This window comes from Balearica regulorum, chromosome 5 (assembly GCF_011004875.1).
Source record: "Balearica regulorum gibbericeps isolate bBalReg1 chromosome 5, bBalReg1.pri, whole genome shotgun sequence".
Classification (NCBI taxonomy): domain Eukaryota; kingdom Metazoa; phylum Chordata; class Aves; order Gruiformes; family Gruidae; genus Balearica; species Balearica regulorum.
Window position 1 is genome coordinate 36,922,258 of NC_046188.1, and position 21,167 is coordinate 36,943,424.

The 21,167-nt window shown below is 36.0% G+C and overlaps 1 protein-coding gene across 24 annotated transcripts in view; it reads left to right on the forward strand.

Moving 5' to 3' along the window:
- The window catches only part of GPHN (gephyrin), a 301,803-nt gene that overhangs the window by 223,879 nt on the left and 56,757 nt on the right, over positions 1-21,167 (forward strand). For 17 of the 24 annotated variants that reach the window (XM_075754153.1, XM_075754157.1, XM_075754159.1 and 14 more), the window contains one exon: positions 656-712. The exons of the other annotated variants lie outside the window; for them this stretch is intronic. In XM_075754153.1, the coding sequence (XP_075610268.1) occupies positions 656-712 (57 nt within the window). The remainder of the gene's footprint in view (positions 1-655; positions 713-21,167) is intronic. 24 annotated transcript variants of the gene reach the window in all.

Sequence of the window (21,167 nt, forward strand, 5' to 3'; positions counted from 1 at the left end):
TCCATCCTCTGCATCATCTAGGAAAAAAACATATATAATAAAGGAAAAAGTAATCAGGTAGGAGATGTTGGGGGAGAGAGATTATATACGTGGTATATTTAAAATGAAAACCTAATGTTGGTCTGGCATTAAAATTTTCTCGTTGGGCAGCATAATTTTAAACTGGGAATCTCAACAGCAGTGGCTAAAATCTCTAGGCCTGGGTCAATAGGAATCTGTATTGCGTTCTGTCAGGTATCAATCATGATACTTGCCAGGCCTGATACTCCCGGTTATAGCATACTATGATCATATGATTTGTAGAAGATACAGGGTGGTTTTTTCTTCAGTTAGAGTTTTAGGATTCCATTATTCTTCATATTTGAATCAGAAAATTAACATGTATTCTTTCCAAAATGTTAGTGAATTCAGCATGCAACATATGTGCCAGATTGGTAATATATTGAAATAAAAATGATCGACAAAGCAAGTTTAAAATGCCATGGTAAAGCATCATTTATTCCAGAAATTAGAGTCTGTGTCTTTGTCCTCTAGAGGTGTCTCAGAGAGTCAAATTGATGTCTTGCATGTACTGCTAACTGATTGTGTGGAAATTTTTTTAAGTTCACTTTTTCTTTATTCTTCTGTCTTTTTTACCCATCTTCCCCCATTGTAGCAAATTAGACGGCCGGATGAAAGCAAAGGAGTTGCTAGTAGAGTTGGATCCCTCAAAGTAAATATGTTTCTAACATTTATTTTGCAAGTTTTCTTCTATAGCCTACACTTTTCCTTTTGAAGGGGGAGGTGAGGGGAGGGAGGGAAGGGGCTTTTCCATTTCTCACCATCCCATCATTTTTATTTCAGTATTCTTATTGCTGCTGGGTCACATTTTGTTTGTTTCTGTGCTACACATAGAACAACCTAGTGAAGGCAGGCTGCCAGTTAGCTTTGAATGTCACCGCAAATAAGAGGCAGTAACAACTTTCTTGAAGTGCCTGTAATTTGGTGATCATGATTAAACCACTTCTCTGATCTATGTTGTTTGTTGTCTCTTAACTGCCTGTTACATGGAGAAGTGACTTACTCATCTTCAGACTACTGCTTCCTATCTTGAAACATAATTAAACTTTTATAGTGCTCACACTTTTTGCATTTAATTCTGCAAAAGACCATTACAAGACAGTTGAATATTTCATGTGTATCTAGCCTTTAAATCAGAAAAAATCAGAGTAAATAAAGAGGAAATGAGAGATTCGTGTGAGGCTAATAAGAATGGAGCCGCTGTTTTGCTAATAATAAGTCCCTTCTGCCTTTTTTTTATGTTTCTACAAACATACTCAAATATTTAGAGCACTTAACAGGCAGATAGCTAAATCACTACCCACCATGCAGAGTGTTACACCTTAATAAATGGTTTAAAACACAGGACGTAATCTATACCAAGATGCTGATCATGTGCAGTCCAGGCCATTCTGTTAAGGTTCCATCTCAACAGTTGCCTCTTTTTCAGCCATCCAATTTTCAGTTTTTATCCACTTTATTTGCTTTTAGCACTTTCTTAAGCGCTAATTATTTCATTTTTCTTCCGCACTCTCCTTGCCTTTCCTGCCTTCTTGGTTTTTGATCTTTTGTTTTGGTTTTGTATGTGAGTGTATTGCCTTTGTTCCAGGACAAGCCATCCTCTCTGTTCTCTAACGCTGCTCTACAGCTGCTCTTTGTGAAAATGTTGTTTCACTGAGCATAAAGAAGGGGAGGGGAAGGATTAGTTATGCTCCTCTTTCCAGTAATGCCACCATTTAAATTGATCTCAGCGTAGAGAAAGCAGCCCGCTGCTGTTTGTTTATACAAGTTATAGCTAGAGGCATCTATAGCATTCCTCACTGTCTGTGAGGCTTTATCTTTTCTTCTTGTGTTTCGGGAAGAGGTTTTAGTTACAGCGTAGATGAGGAGAGCACTGTACGTGAATGAGGCACTCTTGCAGTGGGAGACATGCAGGACCACTGAATTCGCATGAAGGAAAATACAAGACAGCCACAGTTTCTATGCTGTTTTTGAAGATTGTGTATGTAATGACTGTGACCTGTGCATTTCAATGGGTCATCACACACAACGCTAGATGCGTAATGCATATACATATGCAGAAGACGTAGCTTATTTAGGTGCTGGGATTCACCTATTATTTTTTAAACACCCTCTGATGCCTAATTTAGGATTATTATTTCTGTATCTGCTTGCCCAGAATTTAATTTCACAACCCAAAATATATATTTAGACACAAAATCTTACATGAATATCTTTATAGAGAATGGGAAAACCTAACTGAGGTTCCCAAACATGAAAATTTACCTCTAAAAAGGTTTTTTTGATGGAAATAAATTCTAGAACACAGCCTTACCAATAAACAAGCAAATAAATAAATATATAAACAATGTAGCAGAGATTCAGTAGCTGTAGAATGATCTGTCCCTTGATTTTTCAATTTTTTTTTTCCTGTACTGAAAAGAGAGCCATGTTAATCAAGCAAAAATATCTTGTTTCCAGCTTCCAAGTTTATTGAGCTTGTATGTCTGTGTTGTTCAAAGCACTCTGATGTCTTGAAATGTTTTGCCAGAGGCAGTGAGAAATGTGTTATGCTATGATTTATTTAAAAAACCCAACACTAAAACAAAGAAAAAGAAAAAAAAAAAAGTGACAAGAGAACAGGTTGCTTTTTCAATTCATTTTCTGATGTTTACATGTAGCTCCATCGAAAGCTGGAGGAGCTCAGAGATCACCTAGAAGGCAATGTCAAAGGATGCTCTCTCCGAGTAAATGTACGATTTCACTCGGTGATCTGTTTTTTAAAAACTTCCGCTGGTTGGTAACACCAAATCTGATTGGTTTGTCCTCTCATTCCCATCTTTTTCCTTTCTCTCTCTCTTTCTCCCTTTGTGTTTTCTTTCTTTTCTAGCTGGGGTTTCATTTTAATGTGTGTGAGAAACCTGGCCTAATTGACAGGGTGTGTTTAAAAGAATATCCTACTACATTTTAATGAATGCTAATCAAACTGCTTGGCTTTACAGCAACTAAAAAAAAAAAAATCCCTTTCTAAAATTGAGGTTGCATATCTAAAAGTTTTCCCAATATTAAACTTAGCAACAAATAGAATAGATATCCTTAATTTAAAGGATAAAAATATATTCTGCCAGTGATAGATAGCCTTACCTGAACTGAAGACTGTGGCTGATATAAGGTAACCCAAAAGCATATAGGTTCACATGTACCTCTGTCTTTGCCTTTAATCTTTTTGGGTCCCTATTTTACCTCACAGAATAGGTTAATATTTGGTTGAAAGCCCGCTATGCAAATTTTGTTACTTGTTTTTTTAGCAGACTAATATAAAAATTTCTGCAGCATATTTCTTACGCATTAGGTTTGTTCTTTAATGAAAAAAAATCTTGAGGATTAGGATCTAGCATATCAGTCATGACACCCCTATAAAGTTGCCCATTTTCCACAGAAATATGTAATAAAGCAAGTCAAATCCAGCATAACAATACAGATAGCAGTACCTTGTGTTTAGTAGTTCACCTCATAAATTAAGATCAGCTTTTCAGCAATTAACTCTATAGAACTGAGTTTAAGCTGCATAATTTAGTGTATAATGAAAATGAGAAAAAAGGGACAGTTGTGAGCATAGTAGATGTGAAAGTTAATAACCATTGGTCTCTTTACACATCCATCCAGTGAAGATTCTCCAAATAATTTCTTTAGATTCGTGTCCTGTTTGTGCCTTCCATACACTATGACTGTTGTCATTCTCAGCACTATCATTCTAATGCATTATCCACTATGCCTATACAGTGCAAGATAATTTTGATAATGGTTTGATAATTCTTCCCTCTTTTGGATGCCTTTGCATATCCAGCTATGTATCTGATCTAAAGTTGATTTCTGCTCATTTTCAAATAGAAGTCTCTGAGTTTATAATCTTTTGCAGGTCAAATACAAGGAAATTGAGCTGCTAATATATTGCAGCTTTCTATAAAATAAATTTAATTAAAGGACTGTATCTTTTCCCTGGCAAATCTTTAAGAATCAAGTTTTGGGGGGGAATCAACTGTGTGATATTTTGGATTTGGTGGTATCTCAATTTTATTAGTCATAATCAGGACAAAGCAGGTTCCTTTATTTTAGACTCCTCACTCTTAAATTCATGACTTAGTACTAGTGAATAAATATAAAGCCGGAAAAAAATTATGCCACGAAACTTTGTACTACAAAAAAGGTGTTCTAATCATGCGTAATTTCACAGAATGTCACATGGGGAAACGTTTCAAATGAAAAGCTGTGACCACATTAGCCATGACAAATTAGTTGTCATGAAATTGTCTTCTTCCTCTGTGCCACTTTACCTGTTAGTTCATGGCCATACCTTACACAACGTATATAAGGAAGTCAGACTGTGAATTGAGAAACGTTCCAGATATTCTGCATATGCCCTTTAAGTTTCTTAAAACAAGCAGGACACATTACAAGTATAATAACATATAACTAAAATTTGCTGCTTTGTCACTGCCACTCTGATTCAGTGGATGTTTTAGATAAGGCAACATTTTAAAAGACAATATACAAAAGACTGATCAAAGAATAGAACAACCCCTTACTAAAGAGTGGACAATTTGAAAGAAAATAATGAATTCATCTTTAAAATAATTTTCATCTCTTTCATACTGCTTTTTGAAAGGGGGTTAGATGTAAGTTGTTAATACTCCAACAATGTGGCAAATGTATTGAAGGGGGAGGGGGAGGCATATAGTACCTGATGGCCAGCCCCATAAGTGTAAATCAAATGCTATTGCACAGTCATGTGTAATATTAAGGTGGAACCTTTGTTCCAGAATGAATTGCAAAGACATGCTTTCCAGATTAAATTGAAAGGCCATTGGAAATATGCAGGAAACATTGGAATTCTGCAGAATATCCCAAATTCCACCAAAAGTTTAGAAAGCCTGTCAGATCTTTAAAATAAAATTGCACTGAAAACATGCATGAAAATTTGCATTAGTTAAGCAGTTTGGGGGTTTGAGTAGCTTTCATTTTAAAACACTACTTTTAATATCAACACTAATGCATAACCATCTACCAAAAAAGTTATCCTGACATGAGATTTGTTTTTCCATTTCTTCTTGAGATTGTCATTCATCTTTCTTGCAGCTATCCCAGTTCTTTTCATGGCTTAATCCTTTGATGCCTCCCAGAGACTCGTGTTTGAAGCTCAACTTAAATATTGTTTAGAAAAATCAGTCTTCTATCACTTGGACATGTTAGCATTCCCCTACTGTTCAAATTAATGTAGCAAATACGTGCATTAGCTACTCAGATGCTCAACAGTGAAACAGCTGACTGGGGTTTCTGTTTTAGAACTCATAATATCTGCTAAAATTGATACCTTCCTGAAAGTGTGGTCTTCAGCTGAGATTCAACAGAACAATACTGCTTCAGTCTGTGTTTTGAAGGTTTTCTTATTTTTTTTTTTAATTGTGCAGGCTAACAATTTTAAATGCAAGTTTAAATTCTGCAGAAAAATGTTATGGAAAGCCTATCACAAAAAAACCCCATTAAATCTAAGTATAGGAGTCCTTCACAGAGTTCCCAAGTAATATGCAAAACAATTTTTGTGTGGCTTTTGACCAGCATAGTTCGAAATCAAAGGTTCTGGTTTTGTTCAAGAAAAAATGTTCTCAGAATTCATAGCAGAGGCCAAATACTGTCCACAGATGATGTTTAATGAAACCAGGATTATCATTTTTCATACAGAGTGGTATCTCTCAGAGTCTACGGTCTCCTGCATGCAGTGTTCTGTCTTACTTTAAGTACCTGCCTGCCCTGATCATGATGAAGGATTACATTTGCAGGGCTTTTATTCCTGGTCTTATTATTCCATTATTGAAGATCTGAGTCGAGCCTAACAACAGACTCAGACTAACAACAAATTGTTCTTGTAGCCTTTGAACGAGATTCTCAGTTGTGTAAATGGGCATAGCTCTTTTAAAACCATTCTCATAGTAGGGAATTTCTGTGACTGACAACATGGCCCCTTAACTTGAATGTTCATGGGAGGAAAGAGCCCAACAGCTCAACTGTTAGCACGTTAGCTTCACCTAACGTAATATGTAGGGGTTGCCAGGTAGTGTACAAAACAAGGAGACCTGCCCCCTCTCTCAAACTGGAAGAAACAATCACTGGAGTTCATATATAACAACAAATTGTAAGCAGAGTAGGTGATGGATTGCAGAGTCATCAAAGGAGCTGGGAAAAGTATTGACATTTAATAATACAGAAGCAAGACACTTACAAAATGCTGAAATCAGGCAGATGCTCAAATGTAGAGACTAGTTAGCAAGAAAGCAATGACATAGAAATGATTAGGAAATAAGTGTGCAGCAGATTAAACAGTCTCATTCTGTGATCCTATTGAAAATAAAACCAACAGCCATCACTATGTACAGAAGTGTGGTATGAGCATAATCCTTTCCTCAAGAGCATTAGATCATACTGAGACGGGAACACTTGAGCATACCTTCAATTTCATCATTGTGAGAAAATGACATCCTAGGTAAATTGAGAGTCTATACATGTATGAATAAGAAAAAAAGAATTTGGAGTGAGTGAGATTAATAGATTAAGGAAAATTGTGTGTGTGTTTGAGCATAGGGAGAAATAAATTATACAGGTATCTTATTGAAGGGAGTATTAGAAAAAAAAGAAAATACAAAATTATTTAAAGTGATTAAATACTAATAGGAATAAGACTGAAGTTAAATGGTAAATTTAGCCTAGATATTAATGAAAATATGGATAATTGGATCACAGGATAATTTGGCAAGGAAAGTAATAGCATTCTACTTGTAGTAGTTGTCTAAGAGAATAAAGAAGTACGCAAGTGTTTAGCATACCCCTTGTATGTTAGCATGAGAAGTAGACAAGATGAGCCAAGTTCTTCAAAACTTTGTGGAGTACGATTCCAAACCTCCTTATCATTGTTGTTTCTGTTTATCTAGTTGCTGATATTTAACAAACTGCTGCTGTTTTGTTTCTTACTGTGGATCCTCACCTGCAAAACTGAAGCTAATGGTTCTTCTGTTTCCATGCTGTTGCAAGACAAACCATGGCAACAATGGTTGGACATTATTTATGATGATCTTGATCAGAGACTCATCCAAAAGTCTTAGGTGAATAGCAGAACCCCTGTTCTAAGCAGAAGCACACCTTATCTTTCTTAGAAAGCTTTCAAAGCAATGTTTCTAGAAACAGGTTTTGCTCTGTCAGCAGGGGTTCTGTCTTTTTTTTTTTTTTTTTGGTCTTTTTTCCCTTTTTCCCTTTTTTTAACAAAATACTGTTTAAGAATAATACTTGATTTCTTAAAACTTATTTAATACTCTTTGTCTGAAGGAATTTTCTATTTTTGACTTAATCCTTCTGCAAATCATCTCACTATAAGCAAACATTTCATCAGGTGAAGAAAGTGCTGACTGTGCGTGAACATTGAAGATGATGGGAAGTGATTCAGATTTCCTTAGTAATTTTATCTAGAAGAGCAAACAAAATACACAATGCCAGAAAGGAACAAAAATATTTTCAGACTATTAAACAATTCTCAGTGAAGAAAGAACACCTGTATAGAAGTATATAATGGAGACATAAATGAACACAGTTGTGACTGTTAAATTTTTCTGGAAGCGATATTTTATATTTCCAATGAAGAATTATGAAATACATATTTGAGATTGAAGAATATTCATGAGAGACTTTTTATGAGTACCATGTCCTGTGCTCAGTCCATCATAATACCTGTCAGCAAGTGGTCACTAATAATTGATGTGGAAATTCTTGCTGGGTTCATCTTTACCACAAATGTATCAAAACTGCTGTACAGATACTGATCTTGCTGAAGTCTAAGGAAGTTTTGCTGGGGCTTCTGATAATTCATTTTTCTACCCCCTAGAAAAAAAATCAAGAGGAGATTTTTAATGCATTTATGAGAACCGTGTCTTTTTGAATTTCATTTATTAGGCTGGTTTTACTCTTTCTTCACAGCCAGTTTTCAACAGATCATTATTAATCTAACAAAAGTTAAGGAAAAACAAAACAAAACTCAGACTACTCTTTGTAATTGAAACATGAAATGTTTTCAACAAAAGAATGGATTTTCAGATTTATTAGGAAAAGAAGTCCTATAACTAACTCGAGTCTTTTTTAATACTTGAGTTATGTCTGAGTGATTAATAGTATAGAAAAGTGGGTATCTTGTATAAACAAAGTGTTTCTTAAAGCAATCAGTAAAACTGTAGTGTCATCAATTAACTCCTGTTTGTGCTGAAAGCTTTCGAGAGTGGACAGTGTCCCTCAAGAATCACAACACTTCGCATTGCTTTGGGACACAATCTGCAGATTTCTACTGACCTATATCTGGCCGTTAGTCATTTAACTTTGCAAGTTATTCTGGTTTTTGGGGCAGTGACATTGAAGAAACCTCCGTTGTCAAAATGCTGGTTCTGAGCATCTGAAAATACAAAGATTTACAGGGAAGAATAGGGCCTCTCATGGGTTTTCACACTGTACCCTTTGCAGAGTTAGAATAAAACTAGTAGTTTTAAATGAAAGAGATGATAGGTATTCTAGGATGAAGCTTTACCATATTGTCCTAAGGATAGTGTTGTCATAGAAGAAAGGATTGATAGTTGTTTTCAGATATATCATTAGTTTTTATTATTTTATAAATACAGTACTTTGTTTTTCTTTTAAGAAGCTTCAAACTTAAAAGGCATAAATTTGGAGTTTCTGAAATAGCTGGTTGTGGAAACTTAATGAACCCCCTGCTACTATCTCAGTGCTGGAACCACCTATACAGAAAACCTTCTGAGACCCTTACTGTGCCACCATTTCTTTTTTAACAATGTTTTCTTTTCCCCACTGCACAACCAGGCTCGGCTCCCTTCGTGCTCATCCACCTATAGTGTTTCTGAGGTATACTTTGCACGTGTTCTCTCACACAGTCGACCTGCTCACCCATCACACTTTTTTTGGTTTTATTTACTTTTTTCTTTTTTTGCATTGCACTGTGCACAAGTGGGGAAAAATCAGCTGGGGGGGCAGATTTTGCATGATCAATCTGCAACCATGTTCAACGTGGTTTTAAAATCACTGTACCAGTCTGAGTCCACCATGATGTGTAGTCTAGCTAGGCAACTGCTACATAACACATGAGCATAAATGATACAACAAAAGCATCCTTAATTATCTCTTACGTTAAGATAAAAATAATAAAATTACAGATGTCCATGCTGCAAAATGCTTCACTAGTTAGTCTGACCTGTTTTCAGCCAGTGAAACTGTAAAGACTCTGTAAATCACAGATGGCCATCATATTATGATTTCTAATTACCTGTCTAGATATAGGTGGTTTTATGATATCTGAAGTTCATTATGAATTCCCAAGCTACCTGCCAAAATGCAAATACTGTTGTAAATATTTCTGTATCAACTTCACGATAGTTTTCTATAATAAGGTGTAGTACCACCTTAGCAAGAACTGAAAAGAAAAATACGTTTAATTGTAATTAGGATGGGTAAAAAAAGGAGAAAGATGTTAAGGTAAACTCGAATTCACAACATCATGGGAAAAAACCAGAATTTATAAAATAGTGTAAAAATAATGCCATGACCCACTGTGTAAAGATTAGGCTTCAGTGTATTATTATAGTTGATTAATGGATTAGTATCAAAAAGATGGACTAGAGGTTTTATGCAATACTGAATCAGTCTTGAGCATATTCAGTTACTTATTCTGTATTTTAAAAGAATCCCTTAGAGCTGGCAAGATCTCATAAAAAGATGACCGTTCACTCTATCTCATGCTGTGGGCCAAGTTCTAGACCTGGTGTGAATGTTCTATTAATGAGCATCATAGAAAATGCAAACATAATGAGCTCACCTACCCAATCATTTTGTCCCTAAGCAGAAGGATCTGTGTGTAAGCAATACCTTGCTGATGTGTGTTTAATTTGTTCTCAAAAGCTTCACGTTCTCAAGCAATCATTCCTAGTACTTCCTTATCCTTAGCCATAGAAAGAGTGAGGGTTTTTTTTGTTTCAGTGTATGAACAGGCAATATATCTAATAAAAAAGTTTCTAAGAAGAAAGATACTTACCAGTTTTTCTGTTATAGATAAATAGTTGCTGTCTGGCTCCACCAGGAGACAAGTCGTTTTAAAGATAATCAAGTACGTGTTCTTAAAAGCACCTGATACATATTCTGGAGTTTGTTGTGCCTCGTTACTGTATTATATGAAAGCCTCACTGATTTTATCGTGATTATCATCAAAACAGCAATATGGAATAAGTAATACTATACTCATACACATACAAAGACACTTTTTTCTAAGCTAATACAGGAGCAAGAAATTAAGTTTAGTGCTTACAGATGGAAGAGAAATGCCATCCTCACTTAACGAGCCATTCTTCTGAATGATTGGTATGAAATTAAGAAAAAGCACGGGATCAACAGGCATTTCAGCTTGATGACACTTTGTTTCCAAAGAATCCAACCACGATAGTTCACATCAGCAAAAATGGTGAACGTGCTCTTACGGATTAGGAAGTAAATAAGCCATTTTCAGGGACACTGGACTCTTCTTGCTTTGCCTGCAACTTCAGCCATTTGTCCTTTTCACGTTCTGGAGGGATCACTTTCTTCAAAAGAAATACAAACCAAGGTATTGTGGCTGGTGACCGGTCAGCACGTATGGGTCTCTGCTTGATCAGATGCCAAAAACTATTTTGCCTTCTCCAAAGCTATCATCCTGTAGTACCAATTAGTTATCTTGGAGTAGTTAGGTTCTACTGCAACTGAAGAAGAAAATTAGACTACTAAGTGTATGAAAACTTAATGAACGCTGTCCACAAAGGATGGCTTTGCAATTTGTAGTAAAGAGTCTGCTAGCTGAAGTATCAAGGTGGCACTGCAAGACTGTACAAGCAATTTGTCCTTTATACTCTGTCCAAAGACCTTCATATCTAAAATGTGGATAACCTGGCTGCCTGGTGAACCAGATCTTGTGATGCAATTCAAAAATTTCTAGCTGATCAGAATTTCATGCTTATGAAACATATAGCGCAAGACTTAGACTGCCCTCTTTTAAACTGCAAACTAAAGGCAGTAAAAAAAAAATACGGATACGTTCTTCTCTGGTAGTGGGTATTACCCTGTGTATTTTTGAACAGACCATTTGAGCCAATGACAGTTCCAAAGAAACAAATCAATTGAAACTGAAGATCTCTGTGGCAGTTGTAGCTTTTTGAAGAGGCAAGGAGGGATTGGAGATTCTCTGGGGTCCATAAAGGATTTGTAGTGTAGTTTCTGACTTTGGAACAGACTCTTTGTTCTGAAATACAGCTTAATGTCAGGATGCATGTCCAGCAGTGCTTAATGTCAGCCGCTATTATTTTGGAAAGTGGGAAAGGCTGCTGTGAGTAAACAACATCCTGACCTCTAAATGATATGATAGAAAATCTCCCAAACTGAGGTATTGAAATCAAGTCCAAAAGCCTGCCCTTAGTTTTGATCAAGGGGGAGAAAAGGAGTAATGTTGTATTGCATAATGTCTCATATCCAGAGGGAAAGAAGGACCACACTTTTGATAGGATCTCAAGGTTGTTTCTTGTGTCTACACCTATTTCTGTGGTTCTTATCCCAAGAAAATATTTTTATTAAGCTGATTCTTAAGCGCCAAGTTCAGAGCTTCTTAATTTTGTATGTCCAAGTCATCACCAAATAGCTTTGGACCTTCAGAGGACGCCAGGAACACACAGACGAGAGAAATGGAATCAATGCTGTGGGAATTCAGCTGAACATGCCTTCTGACAAAGGTACAACAAAAGAGAAAAGAAAAGATAAACCAATATAAAAAATTCTGAAATCTCTTTTTTGGAAACAGACATTGTAGATTCATCATAAGTAATTTCCTTACAGTGTTAATTGTTGAGAAATACTCTGGAATTCGATTAATTGGCACTCCTAGAGCTAAGATTGCTAAAAAAGAGAGTGAGTGCGCTATTGGGGATTTTTTTTCTGCTGTTACATAGAAGGTCTTTGATTGAAGAAGTAAAAGATCTTACAGCAGAAGAGAAACTTGGGATCTGTGTATTTTGCATTGTGAAGAATTTGAAGTAGAATTTGCTGCCTAATGTTTTCTATAGAAAACATCCTTGTAGAGGCTACTTTGCATCTGAGTCCAATAATTAGGAAAAACTTATTTTCACCTGTTCCTTTTTATTGTCACCAGTTGCACTGGTGAAACAGTGGATGTGGTCAGCTGATGCCTGTTTGAGAGGAATGGGCAGAAAGCTTTTAAAAGCTTCTACTTACCTTTAGTTATTGAAAGTTTTTCATAGTTTGTTGAACTCCAGGCATTATAGGGTAGTAGTGGTACTATACACCTACTTAGCCCCAGTCAGCACCTTAACCATTCCACTTGTCTAGAATGAGGTGCTCTCTTTGGTTCAATTCAATTAAATCAAAGTAAGTTTCTTTAAAAAGTGATTCCCTTATGGCAAGAGAAGTAAAGCTTTAATGCTCTAAAATAGTATAATGATAAAATATAAATTCATATTCTCTTCAAATTGCACAATATGCAATAATGCTTTTCCCCCTTTATGAAAACCAGTTAGCTTCATGGCTGTGATTTTTGTAAATGTTAGCAGGACTACTGAAATGTTTTTTCTAAGAGTAAAAAGATGAATTATGAATGATGCAGACTTAGCAGTTGTGCAGTATAGTATGTGTGTAATATATCTGTAATTAACCTATTATCCAGTTGTCACAAAACGTAGTAATTTATTTTTTTTAATAGCAGTAGTTCACTTAAGAAATTATTAAATTAAATTGGGTTCACTTACATTTTTAGAAGTACTCTGACTTCAGCTTGTATCTTAAAAATACCATACAAAATTTAAAACTAACAGATTGACCAATGAAGGTCCGTAGTATCCAGATTTATAAAATTTACACTTAGGTAGTATTACAACAATGGCCCCATTTTTTATCCTCATTTGTATCTCAGGCTTTTTATTACCAGCATCAATCTTTCTCTCTCTCTCTTTCTCTCCCTTTCCTCTGGCTTCTGCATGCGCTATGCGTTTGGCTGAAAGTGTAATGAAGGAAACCTATTGATCTGCTTGTTGAAAGTATAGGGGCAGCACAATGTTTACTGCAGTGCTATCCCCTGCTTTTTTTTTTAAAAAAAAAGTAAGATTTTCAAATAGGGAGAACCTCAGGTCTGTAGCTTGTTATATGGTTTATTTAGCCTCATTGAGTGGTTAGAACACGATGCCTTGTTTGTGAAAGGTCTGCAAAGTTTTATGTTAGTTTTCTCTCCCACAAAGTACATTATTTCCATAAAAATAGTTTTGGAGTATGTATTGGCTGCATACTGATTGATGGGATTTGATTGTACACTTAGCATTGTTAATAAAACCACAGAGACTTGTGTTATCTTACCTGATAATACAAGAACAGAGGGACTGGTACAGGGAGTTGAGTATCAACAGTATCCAGAGAACAAGAGGAAATACTGTTTCCTGCAACAGGTAGTTGACTTCAGAAGTCCATTCAGAGACTGTAGGAAGATTTTTAAGTGCTCTAGGTTAAAGTATTCTATATAGTATACATTACAAACTGCTATAAATCAGGTAAGAGACTGTTTCTCCTTGTACTTAGGCTAGGTTGAATAGAAGGCAGTGCTGAAAGACTGAGAACTGCTACTCTGACACCAGCATAGAACCTAGAATTTAAAATTATTTACAGGCTGTTAAGTTCACTGTTGATACCTGTTGTAAATCTGAACTACATAGCAAGACTGATTTGAGGATGGGTGGACCACTTACATCTTAAGGGCAGAGGGGACTACTTTTGACAGTCAGATTCAAGAGCATCCTTAATGTGTGCGCAGTAAGCCCAGCATTTTGAATTTGCTGCCTACCTGCAAATTCTGCATCCAGGACTTCCTGGAGGCTTTTCTGGCTCCAAGAAGGTATGCCAGCTTCCTCGTGCTGGCTTAAGAATGTGGCAACCCCTTACACTTTGTCACTCTAGTTTCCTTACTCGTAGAAAATAGCTTTGCTAGTTCTAACTTTATTCTTGTTATTGGGATTAGTAGCTGCACAAAATGTCTTCTGTAGCATTCTCTCTGCCATATCAGAACAGAGAACTGTTCTTGCTACAAGAGCTGCATGTCATATCAAGAAAGGCATTCATGACAGCTCGTGAGTGAAAGTATGGCAAAATTTCAAGTTACATCAGAAAGGACAGCGCGTTATTGCAATAATCTGATGAAGGTATACAGGAATAACTTCAATGAATGGCATTTTAGATATTTACAATAAAATTAATTTAAAAAAATTAAGAAATGTTACTATATTTGTATTTTAAATATAATTTATCTTTATCCACTGCTGAATCTCAAATTATTAGTTAATACATTCAAAGTTGAAACAAAATTTTACTTAGTCCTACAGCTTCTCTGTACATGATACTTACCTTGTGACTTCTGTCAAATAAAATTATCCGTTCATATTAACATTTTGCACTTATTCTTTTGTTTTCTACCAATAAGTTCAGTTCAAGCACTAAGTTCATTTACAAAAAACTCTTTAACATTCAGGAGAGTGGTAAAAACTGGGATGAATGTCATCTCATTTCATATTACAGATTTTGGTTTAAACCTTATCTATTCAATTTATCAAAATTGTAATACTTTTTGTGGATTTTTGTTATGGTAAAATGCTTCCCAGGTCTGCATTTATCAAAGAGAGAATAAATAAATTTCCAAGTGTCTATTAAGAAGCATGGGCACGAAGAAATTGAATGATAAAATCACAGCTTTTTTCCAGATGATGTCATATACATTTGTATATTCTAAAAATCAAGTAATTCAGAAATAATTTCCATCCTTCCCTGTTCGGAACTTTAAAGTTCTTTGCTTTTTGTTTCAAGACAAGTCTTTATGTGTCGACTTTAATGCCCATCTCTCAATTTATCCCTTTCTTCTTCTTCTTCTACAAAATAAGGAGACATGTCACCCTGTCTTATGGTAGAGATGTGCAATCCTTTATGAAACAAATTAGATCACATCAGAGAGCTATGAATGTAATTTTCCTTTTGAATGGTTATAGTTTTGACTCATATATGTAATCTACATTTACATTTTCCAAAGTCAGTCTTGTCATTATTTCGCTATAATTACATCTATTTAAGCAAGGGGGTTTTTTTCCATTTTCTTGTGCTGTACCGTACCTTGGACTGTATGGCACCAAAACTGGCTTGATTAGATATAACTGTGAGATTTCTTTTCTAGACAACCGCTGTTTTCTTTTTAAATGCAGTAGCAAGCTGCTTACCACATACAGTGTTTAGTATCTATTTGTTTGGGGTTTACTACATAAATCAGTTTGTTTGAGAAGCCAGACATGAGTTTGTGTTCTGTTACACTAGTAACCACACTCTGTGCAACTGCTGTCTAGGTTCAGCTCCCAAAGCAATCTAACTCTTCAGAGTCAGCTTCAGTAATAGAATATATGGAAAATTAGTCTAGAGTCTGAAATAGTATTAAAGCAAAGTAGATCAAAGCTTCTATTACATTGCTGTTGTGACTTTTGGAGTAATCACTGATGTAAAATGCTGTACGTGTGATCTAATTTACATGTGTCTCTAGTGGGCACTATCTGTTTTAACACCTGGAAATCAAATTAGATACACACAGCAGTGTCAGTATCAGTGACGCATAGCTCAAATGTCAGTGGGTTCCCATCAGTGCTCCCTACGTTATCTTCCTGTTCTTCCAGTTTTTCAAATGCAGTTTTGTAACATGGAAACAAATTTTTTTGCTAAGTGTAATTACCATAAATTTTTTCATTTAAGAGCTGGAGGGGAGAAAGAACGTCCTTATTCACAGTATTTTCCATATCCCTTTCTCTTCTATGAATTTCCAAGATTCAGTGCTGCTAGAAGCCCAGCCAAATTAATACTCTGTTCGCAGGCACATAACGGCTGTGGCAAGGCTGGTGGTTGTCGTTGTGCTGGACCTTGCAATCCAGACTGCCACATTCCAGACAGCACTAAAAGAATCTTACCCTGTTGAGCCTTTGAGGCTCAAAGCAAAATCCTAAATGCAAATCCTCTTCCTGCATTTGTATTTCTGATCACTTTCAAAAATAATTTCTAACTTAGATTTGACAGTATAGTTCTGAGTGCAGCGTTTTGCTCGATTCTAGCCTCTCCTTTCCATAGCTTATGAACCCTCTGAAATCATCACCTTATTCATCCATGATGATTCTGATTTCACTTTAAGGATTCTCCTCAGAGGAATATAGTCTGTGTTTCTGCCTCAACTCAAAGGCAGAAACCTAGCTCTTCATGGAGTAAGTTCACTGTACTGATATTTACTGCTCAGGTGGATTCACGGACTGAAGCTTTATTTTCCTTTTTATTTTCCTTTATATTTTCAAATAAAAATGTTAAGCTTAATTAAACCTAACTACTTTGGAGTTACACCAGTGCAGAAGTTCTGATTGGACGCCATGGGGAAACATATGTTTGTACCTGCTCATATAGTTAAAAAAGTACTCCAACCATTAACTTTTGAGCAATAAGAACTATAAAAATCTCGAACCAAAATTACTAGCAAACACCAATGGAAAAAGCTGAAATTTAAAGATGATTTAAAAACATAAGAAATTGGGTGATGGCCTTTTGTTGACTCTTCAGGCCTGAAGATTGACTGGTCAGTTATTGGTGGCTTTTGTAGCTTATCATTGTTTTGATTTTGTTATTAATGTTTTCATGTGTTCATATTCTTTAAACCTAGAAATGCAGGGAATACTACTTGTGTAGTCAGCTTCCAGGAAGAGAAGATTTGTAAGCATGAAATACGGGTCGTAGGCTTTGTTAGCAATTACAAGTTTGATTTAGAATCCTTTGGAGGTTAATGGAGAGATGCTTTTTTACTCCCACAGACCCTGGATCAAAGGGATGGAGGCTCGTAGGTCTTGGACCAGCTAGGAGCTAAAGCAGCAGAAGCTAAAAGTTCCAAACAGGCCTCTGTCCCTTCCCTACCAACAGTTATTCAGATATTGACAATAACTAGATATTAAGAAAACCGAGTTGTGTTTCCCAGTTGTAGCAGATGGGGTGAATGGTAACTACAGCTATCCTGCTTTCAGTTCAGGACACATAGCTGTCTGCAGGAACAGAAAGCACGATGCTGTAGCAGAAGGCCCTGGATGGGTACCAAGGAAGACTATATTGCATTTTCTGTCTCCATATTAATGCAAACTTCATGTTTCATGCTGGAAAAATGTCTTATACCATTTTCAGGGCTACTCATTTTCTTTGTGTCCTTCTTGAGACACATACTGAGTGACGTTCACATAAGCTGAGCACCCCAACTACAGTTGAAATAAATGGCAGCTGAGGGGTTTTGCATTCTGTAATCCAGCTGTAGGCATGTCAGGTTAAATTTAGTCTCTGGGTCTCAGTTTCCTGTTTGTAAAATCAAGTCATCCCTCCGCTTCACAAAGACTTTGTAAAAATAAATTCCTTCATGTGTATTAGGACATTTTATATCGTAGAACTGAGCACAACAGAGAAATCTATAAAGAACTAAATAATTCCCCATTCAGAAGAGAGTTTGGATAATGTTTAGTAAAACATTAAACTAGTTTTTGAACAGGGAGATTAAAATGAAATTGCCTTATCTTGTCTCATGTAGAAGCCCTGCTGAAAATAAGTATGATTAAATCATAATGCCTACATGTCAAACAAAAAATAAGAGTTGCACACATAACCTTGAGCTGATATTTCCTAAATGTTGTGTTTCAATTCAACTTGCCAATTTTGCTTGACTGTGTTTGAATGAAGAATTTATTTAAAAATTCTGGGGGTCATGCCATTGAAGAAAAATAGTTTCCATTTTTTGCAGTAATGTGGAATTTCATTGTTTTAATGCTGCATTGAAATTGGCTGTTGCTGGGTCAGGAAATAGAAACATGGAAATAGTTGAAAGTTCATTTAAAAGCAAATACTTGTAACAGAAATGAAACTTTGAAATGTCAACCTTATTAGTGTATGTCAAGGGTTAGAGAGTAATTCATGGTGTGCTTGAGGACAAGAATTTCTATACATCACTTACGTAGTTTTTTTGTCCATCTGGTTGACAGCAGCTGATAAAGCTGGTTGAACTGGAGTGGACAAGGAGTTTAAAAAGTCTTAATGCTGGTCAGATAGCATATAATTCAGACATCTAGCATATACTTGTAAGGCTAAGTGATTCATCAATCAAATTGCCAGGGTGTGAGGTTGTATGAAAACAGGCAACTAAATCCCATTTCTGTGGCAAACGACAAGGACAACAGGAATCTCTTGTATCTCTTTGGAAAGAAAATTTATTCTCTCTGCCTTTATTTACACTACCTGCTTCTCAAACTGGAGAATATTTCCATGGCATTTGGGGATTGTTTAAATACAAGTAGTAGAACTTTTCATTTTCCCAAGTGCGGTGTTCCTAGAGATTTCTTGTGTCTTACAAATCCCACTTGGATTCTGTTAGCACAGGTTAGAAATATCTGTTGGAGGTTGTGCACAAATGATTTGGCAATAATTTTTATGTCTTGATTTAATAAGGGCTTCAGCTTACACAAGATTGCGTGTCCTCTCCATATTTGGGTAATATGATTAATACTGCTTCTCTGAACAAAACCAGTATGATCTTGAATAAGCCCTGAACAACCCCTAAAATATCACAGTAATGTGCTGTCTTTCCAGTGTTATTCATACAGCATGTCTGTATGCTGTCCTGTACTCCAGCTCAGAATTTTTTCTCATACAAATGTAAACGTTTCATTAAAATTCCTGCGAAGAAATAAAAACCACTTCCTTCCTCTTTGCCTCTTTTTATTCTCAACTATCAAGCCTACGCTGCCGGTTTGTAGTAGCAAGTTTGCTTTCCCATTAGCTTTCTGACCAGCGGTTTACTGTTTTATCTCCTTTTTTGCTGTATGTATCATAGTTTCTCCTGTTCTCTCATTCAGTGAGGTGTTCAGCTTGCAATTTTAGTTGATGTGTAAGAGTTTGTTTGAACCCTCTTCTAGTAATAAACATATTGATTTTTGCATCTCCGGGACAAGGTCAGTTTCCGTTGAGAGACAATGACTGATCAGCATCTTATTTGCATCCCAGAAAACGGCCCTTTGCCTTTTCGTTTCATTTTGTTCCAAATATCGGAGAGTATCTTTTGGTTTTGATGCTGCTCCTGTAAAAGGAATCAATTCAGCCCTCATGTTTCTTCCACCGTCCTGTTTGAACAGAGGTTAGGATGAACCATAATCCGACCATAAAATTCCATGTATGTGTTCATAGGCTACTGGGAAACGATGATCAAAATTAAATATACCTTTATGTAAAGTGTAGGTGATTAGGAAAAACCTCAGAAAAGAGAACACAATAATATATGGATGAAGACATAAAGGCATATTCAAGATTTGAAGCTGACTTTTGTTCAGTGTCCAGTCTACCAAGCAACACTTAAGAAGTGGTAAAAATCTGCTCCTAAAATGATTTTGGCTTCAAGTGATTTTTTGCTCGTTTCTTCCCACTGACTCCAAATGAGTAGCACCATGCGTAGAATACTACATTATTCATATTTAAATTTTGGTGAGATGAATCCCACCAACAGTGCTGCTCCTTTTTAAAAATGTGTTTCTGAGTAATGTCTGCTGCTGTCGCATTCCTTGAGCTCCCTTTCCCTTTCAGGGGTGTTCTCAGTATAACAAGAAAAAAATATTCTGTAGTTTTGAACTGACTCTAGTCCTAATTTAGGTGCCCATAAAGCATGCTCTTAAGACCTTGCATATTCAGCTCAATGTAAAAGTGCTGTTTGAACAGGAATGCATTCTTGAAATAGGAGGATTGTGATAGGATTATTTATTCCTCAAATACTTTGTAAACCATTTCTGAAGTATGCAATTCCAGATATAGTTTTCCTGTGAAATTTTTTAACAGCCTCAGTTTTATATTCCATATTCATTCAATCAAAGCAATTGTCTCTTCTTCAGATGAGATTTATAACAACTTCATTAATGAAATCAACCAATGTATTTCATTACATTTTTCAATTTGGTCCTAGTTTAACTTTATGTATATTGCTTAGAATAACAGGCCAAAATCAATTTTTACATTATTAATATTATTACACCAGTTTGAGACATTGTTATTCATGATTTAGCTTTATTTTATGTGTTTATTTACAGTTACTGCTTAATGTATGTTGCACTTTTAGGGGGAGAAAGCTGATTTAGGCCAGAGACACCGTGCAAACCCCTGCAGTTATAAATCAGATCATGCGTGATTTGAAATCTGTTTAAAGCAGACAAATCTTTGAGAAGCCATTCAAATGGCACGTGCAGAGAGTATATTGTACAGAACTCAGCTCATGTAATTACTGATAAATCACACGCAGAAAAAAGCAGCAGCAGCATACTTTCCCACATCACACAGAATAAATTGTCATCATAAAACTGCTGAAGTGTCAAGGAGAGATTACATGCGTTACGCACTTTCTCACCGACAGTAAGTTGCAGTAGGTGCAATACCTCATAAACAGGCCTGCCCGGTGTTTATGAGACAGTTAGAGGAATAGAGTTCTTTGAAATTGTTAACGGCTGCTGTGCTTTGCATACCCTGCTTCCTTCATTACAGCTTGGCGAACTCATTCCCTTTGCTGTACCTTAGTCCTCTGTGTCTGTATGTATATTTGGGTTTCTGCTGGTGGTTCCACGTTCTGCATGCTTTCCTAAAAGCGGAGCAACGTGCTTTCCCATAAATGATAAAGGTTATGGGTTAGCCTCCTACAGGCTCTGTGTTCCTGAGAAATGGGCTCTTTCTGTTGGTGGTAACTCATGTTTTGATGTCATTGTTCTGAATTGTTCTTTATGTTGTAAAATTGAGTTGAAATGTACTCCCATAGGAGTTAGCTTTTCATATTGGGCTGGAAACTCTTCATTTTTGTGTAGCAATTTGTTTATTATAACCAATGGCTTTTAATTGTACCTCCCATAATGAAGAGCTGACTTAATACTCTGTGCTAATCTTGTTAT